This window comes from Coregonus lavaretus, assembly GCF_964263955.1.
Source record: "Coregonus lavaretus genome assembly, chromosome: 16".
In the NCBI taxonomy this organism is placed as follows: domain Eukaryota; kingdom Metazoa; phylum Chordata; class Actinopteri; order Salmoniformes; family Salmonidae; genus Coregonus; species Coregonus lavaretus.
The window spans coordinates 37,338,676-37,347,755 of NC_140003.1; the positions used below are offsets into that span (position 1 = coordinate 37,338,676).

The window sequence follows — 9,080 nt, forward strand, 5'->3', positions numbered from 1 at the left end:
TAAAAGCAAGTAGAAGATAGAGGGGTCAACTATCTGCACGTCTGCGTCATTCAAGTCCTGTTCAATGTTTTCTACATGGAGAACATCAGTTCAAAACGTAGTGCCTGTAGTACATTGACATTGGAATGTGAATAGTTGGGTATTTTGAAAGTTCAACTTTTCCATAGCGCAAAAAAACATGTTTTTGAATAAGGCCTACATACAGTGGGGGGAAAAAGTATTTAGTCAGCCACCAATTGTGCAAGTTCTCCCACTTAAAAAGATGAGAGAGGCCTGTAATTTTCATCATAGGTACACGTCAACTATGCCAGACAAATTGAGAAATGTTTTTCCAGAAAATCACATTGTAGGATTTTTAATGAATTTATTTGCAAATTATGGTGGAAAATAAGTATTTGGTCACCTACAAACAAGCAAGATTTCTGGCTCTCATAGACCTGTAACTTCTTCTTTAAGAGGCTCCTCTGTCCTCCACTCGTTACTTTAGGGCCTCATGAATACCCTGAACATGTTTCTGTAGTGACAACAATGATGCTCTTTACCCAGTCTACAGCCCGAACGATGTGTGAATGGTGCACTACCCTCGGTCTTGAAAAGAAAGGAATACCATCCCAATCTCCACTTTCACAGCTATGTGTTTTGTCTGGCAAGCTGTTTACAGTGAAAACTGTGATGTTTTTGTTCCAGGACATACAAGAAGAAGTTTGAGGCCCTAGCTATTGAAAATACATTGTCAGAAAAAAGGGTGACATGTCACTAATGTAGAAAAGGGACAAAATAGGTCATTCTGAAACAGACTTTAGTTTCCATCATAGGTCAAGGTTCAGTAATCAGTGCATCATTAGGCTACACAGCCTTAAGCATGAGCTCACAAACATCTCGAAAGGAGAGGAACCACCCAACAAAGACATTGGCAAAGCATGATATGGGTAAAAAAAGTTAAAAAGCAGAGAACTACTAAAACTAAAATATAAAATTCAAGCATAAAAGTACAAGGAAGGGAACTTGGTGAGTGGGTGAGGTTAGAATACAAAACTATGCTATTACAGAGTCCCCTTAAAGATCATACTGCTGTCTATGGCAACCAGTAGCATTCATTGTGCCATTTTTGTAATAACGGTATACCCCCAACCTCCTTACTGATAAAAATAATCATCTGTGAACCTATATCCCTTCTTTATTCAGTGCAAAGCATGGATAAAGAAATTAAAATACAAAAACTAGGAGTGGAATATTAATACAGGAGTGATTCAGTTTTGGGGTTCATTCAGGGGTTACAAAGAATAAAACATATCTATAACCATCTTTACCTGAGCAAGAACACTCATCCTTTTGTAAACATCAGGGTTTCCCTTAAAACATTATGCAATGAGTGATCAGTATCCACAGGTCATTAGGTAGTGGGGTCAGAGGTCAAGTTAGATTTTTTTTAAAGTCAGTATTTTAAGCAGTTATATTACGGTTGAGGATAAGGAGTTGTGTTTTATCATCATAGCTTGGTCTTGTGACCACCTGGCTCCTCCTTTGTCAACATGGCACTTTTAGAGTGAGTTCCTTTCCTATCGCCCAAGCCCTGCCTCCACAGCCCCTGGGGGCCCGTGGCGTCCATGGCAATGTCTATGAGGCAGTCTGGGAGGAGCCAGCGGAGAAGGAGCAGGAAGAGGAAGTCGAAGACAGCAAAGAGGGCAAAGATGGAGCCTGCCACAGGGCCACAGTGGGTTCTCAGTCTGAGCAGCCGTCTGTCCAGAGGAAGAACCTCCTCCCCAGCCACACGGTCATACACCTGACAGAACAGAGAGCAGAGACACACACACAGTGTTTGTATCAATGAATTAGACCGCATCAATATCTCAGTCTGTGTCAATTAAAGGTATTATGACAGTGTATCACAGTCTAGATTTAAGAAACATACAAAATATATGTAAGTATGTATGAGCCTACCTTCTCTGTCCTCTCTGCGACATTCCTCCAGGTGTAGAGGGTGCGGACGTGGGCGTGGATTGAGGCAGGGGAGGCGACGCTGCCAGATCGTTGCCTAGCGATGACACTGTCCAGGCCAGCACAAAGAGAACGCACGGTGGGCTCACACAGGGTGATCAGATCCTCAGGCAGAACCTCAGGGATCCCTCCAACACGCGTACTTACCACCTACACACACGTCCATTAACCACACACACACACTAAAATCTGCCAATACTAAGAATAACAAGCAGGCTAACATCCAACCAGCAACACGCAGGTACCAACCAGGGTTTCTGTTAGGAAAATGTGTCGCAGGACATTTGACCGGCCACATTTTAATTTACTGGGCATTCGACAAAATTCCCCGACCCACATGCATTGGGTGCGTAACCCGATTAGGGTGTCCACCCACAGTGCTCAGAATGACAGAAATCACATTTAGATTACGGTAATTCATATTAACAGAACATGCAAGTCGAGAATGCAACGATGTGCGGTCCTTCTTACCCGAATTCTGATGCGCACTTTGAACATGTTAAAATAACTGTCCACATGTACTTTTCCTCAGCCAACAAGACCAGTAACGAACAGCAAAATCACTAGCCTATGTCAATCTACTATAGTAGAAACGTTAAGGCTTCCTATTCTATTGGTCAGCTTGTCGAGAAAGAAATAGCTCATTCCAAACCGACTCTGGGACAGTTGTGGGAAGATAGATCCCAAATCCATCCAACCAGTAGGCCTAGGCTACATAAAAACAACGTTAAAAAGCAATGAGTCTGACGCAACAGATGAGAACGTTTAGATTAAAATGTTGATAAACTATTATTTCTTCACATTATAAACACAGCTATGTGCACAAGGCAGTAGACTAGGTGTGAATGTTGGTTCTGTAATGCAATTAGTGGCAAAACAGCGTTGTCAAAAGCGCACCGCACATGAGAGTGGTTTCATGTGACAGATGAAAATATCCATTAGAAATTTAGAAAGAGGGGAGATCTAATACGCAACCTACTAGCATGGGTTGCTAATATGACTAGGATTGTGCCTTTGGTTACCGGACAACGAAAGAAAGTTGATATAAAATAACTGCCTCCACAGATATGTTCTGATTTTGGCTAGGCTACTTTTAAGCAAGGTAAGACATGCCTCATAATATGTAGTAAAACATTCAGGTTTCAAACAATTAAATATATGTTTTCAAAATGGATACTGCCTCCAGCTCATTGCAAAGTGGTGTGTGATGCGCTTATGAAGCCTGCCTTCAGTTGCCTATGCATTTGCTGTTTGAGATGTTTTAGTCTGACAGATTTTCTGCTCAAAGACTCTATCTGTATGCTGTATGCGTGATAAATAAGATACAGTGCCTTGCAAAAGTATTCACCCCCCATGGCGTTTTTCCTATTTTGTTGCATTACAACCTGTAATTTAAATTCATTTTTATTTGGATTTCATGTAATGGACATACACAAAATAGTCCAAATTGGTGAAGTGAAATGAAAAAAATTACTTGTTTCAAAAAATTCTGACAAATAAAATACACCCCCTTTGCTATGAAGGCCCTAAATAAGATCTGGTGCAACCAATTACCTTAAGAAGTCACATAATTTGTTAAATAAAGTCCACCTGTGTGCAATCTAAGTGTCACATGATCTCAGTATTCAGTTGAAGGTCGGAAGTTTACATACACCTTAGCCAAATACATTTAAACCGTTTTTCACAATTCCTGACCTTTAATCCTAGTAAAAATTCCCTGTCTTAGGTCAGTTAGGATCACCCCTTTATTTTAAGAATGTGAAATGTCAGAATAATAGTAGAGAAAATGATTTATTTCAGCTTTTAATTATTTCATCACATTCCCAGTGGGTCAGAAGTTTACATACACTCAATTAGTATTTGGTAGCATTGCCTTTAAATTGTTTAACTTGGGTCAAACGTTTCAGGTAGCCTTGCACAAGCTTCCAACAATAAGTTGGGTGAATTTGGCCCATTCCTCCTAACAGAGCTGGTGTAACTGAGTCAGGTTTGTAGGCCTCCTTGCTCGCACACACTTTTTCAGTTCTGCCCACACATTTTCTATAGGATTGAGGTCAGGGCTTTGTGATGGCCACTCCAATACCTTGACTTTGTTGTCCTTAAGCCATTTTGGCACAACTTTGGAAGTATGCTTGGTGTCATCATCCATTTGGAAGACCCATTTGCGACCAAGCTTTAACTTCCTGACTGACGTCTTGAGATGTTGCTTCAATATATCCACATAATTTTCCTTCCTCACGATGCCATCTATTTTGTGAAGTGCACCAGTCCCTCCTGCAGCAAAGCACCCCCACAGCATGATGCTGCCACCCCCGTGCTTCACAGTTGGGATGGTGTTCTTCGGCTTGCAAGCGGCCCCCTTTTCCCTCCAAACATAACGATAGTCATTATGGCCAAACAGTTCTATTTTTGTTTCATCAGACCAGAGGACATTTCTCCAAAAAGTACGATCTTTGTCCCCATGTGCAGTTGCAAACCGTAGTCTGACTTTTTTTTATGGCGGTTTTGGAGCAGTGACTTCTTCCTTGCTGAGCAGCCTTTCAGGTTATGTTGATATAGGACTTGTTTTACTGTGGATATAGATACTTTTGTACCGGTTTCCTCCAGCATCTTCACAAGATCCTTTGCTGTTGTTCTGGGATTGATTTGCACTTTTCTCACCAAAGTACATTCATCTCTAGGAGACAGAACGCGTCTCCTTCCTGAGCGGTAGGATGGCTGCGTGGTCCCATGGTGTTTATACTTGCGTACTATTGTTTGTACAGATGAGTGTGGTACCTTCAGGCGTTTGGAAATTGCTCCCAAGGAGGAACCAGACTTGTGGAGGTCTACAATTTGTTTTCTGAGGTCTTGGCTGATTTATTTTGATTTTCCCATGATGTCAAGCAAAGTGGCACTGAGTTTGAAGGTAGGCCTTGAAATACATCCACAGGTACACCTCCAATTGACTCAAATGATGTAAATTATTCTATCAGAAGCTTCTAAAGCCATGACATCATTTTCTGGAATTTTCCAAGCTGTTTAAAGGCACAGTCAACTTAGTGTATGTAAACTTCTGACCCACTGGAATTGTGATACAGTGAATTTTAAGTGAAATAATCTGTCTGTAAACAATTGTTGGAAAAATTACTGTCATTCACAAAGTAGATGTCCTAACCGACTTGCCAAATCTATAGTTTGTTAACAAGAAATTTGTGGAGTGGTTGAAAAACAAGTTTTAATGACTCCAACCTAAGTGTATGTAAACTTCCGACTTCAACTGTATATACACCTGTTCTGAAAGGCCCCAGAGTCTGCAACACCACTAAGCAAGGGGCACCACCAAGCAAGCGGCACCATGAAGACCAAGGAGCTCTCCAAACAGGTCAGGGACAAAGTTGTGGAGAAGTACAGATCAGGTTTGGGTTGTAAAAAAATATCAGAAACTTTGAACATCCCACAGAGCATCATTAAATCCATATCAAAACATGGAAAGAATATGGCACCACAACAAACCTGCCAAGAGAGGGCCGCCCACCAAAACTCACAGACCAGGCAAGGAGGGCATTAATCAGAGGCAACAAAGAGACCAAAGATAACCCTGAAGGAGCTGCAAAGCTCCACAGCGGAGATTGGAGTATTTGTCCATAGAACCACTTTAAACCGTACACTCCACAGAGCTGGGCTTTACGGAAGAGTGGCCAGAAAAAAGCCATTGCTTAAAGAAAAAAATAAGCAAACACATTTGGTGTTCGCCAAAAGGCATGTGGGAGACTCCCCAAACATATGGAAGAAGGTACTCTGGTCAGATGAGACTAAAATTGAGCTTTTTGGCCATCAAGGAAAACGCTATGTCTGGCGCAAACCCAACACCTCTCATCACCACGAGAACACCATCCCCACAGTGAAGCATGGTGTTGGCAGCATCATGCTGTGGGGATGTTTTTCCATCGGCAGGGACTGGGAAACTGGTCAGAATTGAAGGAATGATGGATGGTGCTAAATACAGGGAAATTCTTGAGGGAAACCTGTTTCAGTCTTCCAGAGATTTGAGACTGGGACGGAGGTTCACCTTCCAGCAGGACAATGACCCTAAGCATACTGCTTAAGCAACACTCAAGTGGTTTAAGGGGAAACATTTACATGTCTTGGAATGGCCTAGTCAAAGCCCAGACCTCAATCCAGTTGAGAATCTGTGGTATGACTTAAAGATTGCTGTACACCAGCGGAACCCATCCAATTTGAAGGAGCTGGAGCAGTTTTGCCTTGAAGAATGGGCAAAAATCCCAGTGGCTAGATGTGCCAAGCTTATAGAGACATACCCCAGCTGTAATTGCTGCAAAAGGTGGCTCTACAAAGTATTGACTTTGGGGGGGTGAATAGTTATGCACGCTCAAGTTCAGTTTTTTGTCTTATTTCTTCTTTGTTTCACAATAAAAAATATTTTGCATCTTCAAAGTGGTAGGCATGTTGTGTAAATCAAATGATACAAACCCCCCAAACATCCATTTTAATTCCAGGTTGTAAGGCAACAAAATAGGAAAAATGCCAAGGGGGGGTGAATACCAATTTAAGTCCACTAAATTATGCAAATTAACCTATAGACCTATAAGCAGGACCAGCCAAATATATTTACATCAACCGGTATTTAAATCAATAAATAGGCTAAATATTATTATTTCTCAATGGGATTTGTTCTTATTCTGCCAGACAATTGGCCTGCAGCAATTGTATTTATTGGCTTTTCTAAACATTTTTTGTTCGGCCAGAAAGACAGCTATTAACGGCTAACAGAAACCCTGGTACAACCACCTTCTAGTTTGTGTCCAGGTATGGGCAACAGAGGATGAATATGGATTAATATTCAGTAGGCAAACAGACCTGTAGTCCACAGCTGGCCCCCTCCACTATAGCCATGCAGAAGGCCTCTGTCAGGGAGGTGTTGAGGAAGATATGTCCCTGGACCAAGACCCCCCGCACATCCTTATGCTCAAGGGCCCCCAGGAGACGCACCCTGGGGAGAGAGAGAAGCAAATCAGACACATACCTACACCCACAAACATACATCCACAAACATACATCCACATCACTGTTTAATTCTACCTATCGTGTAGCTGGTATTTCTCTCTCACTTCTTCCAACACGATTCTCTTTGGTCCCTCTCCCCCAATCAGGAAATGTAGATCTGGATGTTTGAGGCATAGCTCTGGGATGATCCCTCCCAGAAGATCTATTCCTAAAAAAGTGTAAAAGCAGTGATTGAGACATTCCTACAATCATATCTACAGGCTTTATGTATTGATAACCGACAAGCGCACATAGTTAATATTTTTTGCTATGTGGGGGTCCACATTTATCATTATATAGTCTCACCCCTACCTACCTTTGCGGTAGACGAGGCGGCTGACCACAACAATGGTGATCCTGTCGTCATGGCGCTGGGAAGGGTCGGGGGTGAAGTCTGTGGGGTCGACGGCGTTGGGAATAACAGAAACGATCTCGGGGTCGAGCGCTGCCCTGAGCACTGTGTTCTCCTTACTGGTGTACGATACGCACACAATGTGATTGGTGTCGCACAGAGACACCGTCAGCAGCTTATTGGTCAGCACCGAGCTAACATCAGCAAAACCAAAGAGGGAGTGGTCTGTAAACACCTGTAAACAGACAACTTTTAGTTATTTATACTAGCTGGGCACATAAAACCTATTTTAGGAATTTGATATGCTACCATCTTGCTCTAGGATGCGTCTGCAATGGCACCCTATTCTCTATAGTGTACCACTCCGTTAGACTGCTACCCACCGTGTTGAGGCCCATGGTCTTGGCGTGGAACAGTGCATCGTGGCCCATGGCGGAGAAGGAGCTGTGGGCGTGCACCACGGTGATGCGCTCCCTGACAAACACGCAGCGCAGCAGCGGCAGGCTGTGGAAGCAGGTGGTAGCTGTGGACTGGTTGTACATCACCTGCAGGGGCAGATAATACACCTTGAGCCCGTTGGTCAGGTAACGGACCCCCTTCCTGCAGCCGTAGGCGTGGGTGGCGATCACCACCTTGTGACCCTTCTCTATCAGACACTGGGACAGCTGGTAGATGTGGCTCTCCACCCCTCCCATGTTGGGGTAAAAGAAGTCTGACACCATGCATATGTTGTGCTTCTTGGCAGGGGCCTGGGGAGCCACTGTGAGCCCGTCAGGGTGTCTGTTGGCTGGGGGAGCATGGACAGCTGCCCCCCTCCTTCGCTGGCCCATGGTGGTGGAGTTCTATGGTGGTGTGCGTCACTCATACAGGCGTCTCAAATGCAGAGCAACCATGCACCTGAGTAAACAATGAAATACACATTACAATGGCTAGCTACAACCACACAATCTGCTCAGATTAACCTACGACTTCATCGAACTACATAAATCACTTTGGTAATGAAGCATATGGAAAGGTTATCTATGAATATGCAGTTGCAAGTTAGCTACCTAGTCGAGGAGTCATCTTTGTAGTGGCTTGGACAACGATTCCTAAAGATAACCGATTCATTTGTGGCTTGGAGGTAGCATGCTAACGTAGCTAGCTATCCAGTTTAGCTGGCTAGCAAGTTAGAAATGACGCTAGGTAAGCTAGCTAGTGTGTTTGCTGTGATGCTTCCGAGAACATTTAGATGATTGGGACTTGAGAGACTACGACCTTACCTTCAAAACAAAGTAAAATTGTCTTTTGTTTTATATAAATCTACAATTTGTCTCAGTCCATCTTCATTCAACCAATTTCCATCAAACAAAACAACCCCGTCACTTCCTGGTCCGCTTTAGGTCTTCTTCTTCTAGAATCTGGTGTTATTGCTGCCACCTGCTGTACTAGTCAGGAACAGCCTCACTGCCTCTTAATGTCTTTGGTTCAACAAGGCGCAACATCGCGAGACTTCCGGGAACGCTTGCGGAGCAGACCAAACCGACCAGGCCGGGGTTTGGGGCTTGAGAAGTCAATTAGAGAAGTGAACAATTATTCTTTAGATGTTAATTTTCTTGAAATCTAAAGGCACAACCTAGATTCGAGCCAATGTCTTAAGTAGTTGAACATGTTATTACTCCAACCTCGTAAAAGATACAAACTG

At 43.1% G+C, this 9,080-nt stretch overlaps 1 protein-coding gene across 2 annotated transcripts; it reads right to left on the reverse strand.

The window, feature by feature from the left end:
• Positions 1–341: 341 nt before the first annotated feature.
• Positions 342–8,762, reverse strand: piga (phosphatidylinositol glycan anchor biosynthesis, class A). 2 transcript variants are annotated; one of them, XM_084179534.1, is made up of 7 exons: positions 8,446–8,762; positions 7,780–8,293; positions 7,361–7,631; positions 7,081–7,213; positions 6,859–6,991; positions 1,942–2,148; positions 342–1,783 (listed from the first exon to the last, which is right to left on the reverse strand). In XM_084179534.1, exons 2-7 carry the CDS (start codon positions 8,224–8,226, stop codon positions 1,490–1,492), a joined length of 1,485 nt encoding a protein of 494 aa, XP_084035660.1. In that variant the 5' UTR covers positions 8,227–8,293; positions 8,446–8,762; the 3' UTR covers positions 342–1,489. The 2 variants fall into 2 exon arrangements, with proteins under 2 accessions (XP_084035660.1, XP_084035659.1); XM_084179533.1 differs by having other exon boundaries at positions 8,659–8,759.
• Positions 8,763–9,080: the final 318 nt, after the last annotated feature.

What these genes read in the sequence shown, in the direction of transcription:
- piga (XM_084179534.1), bottom strand. Translation starts at nt 8,226, where the DNA reads ATGGGCCAGCGAAGGAGGGGGGCAGCTGTCCATGCTCCCCCAGCCAAC. An exon ending in AGACCATGGGCCTCAACACG is followed by an intron (nt 7,632 to 7,779) that starts GTGGGTAGCAGT and finishes GTCTGTTTACAG; the next exon opens with GTGTTTACAGACCACTCCCT. An exon ending in TCGCAGAGAGGACAGAGAAG is followed by an intron (nt 1,784 to 1,941) that starts GTAGGCTCATAC and finishes CTGTTCTGTCAG; the next exon opens with GTGTATGACCGTGTGGCTGG.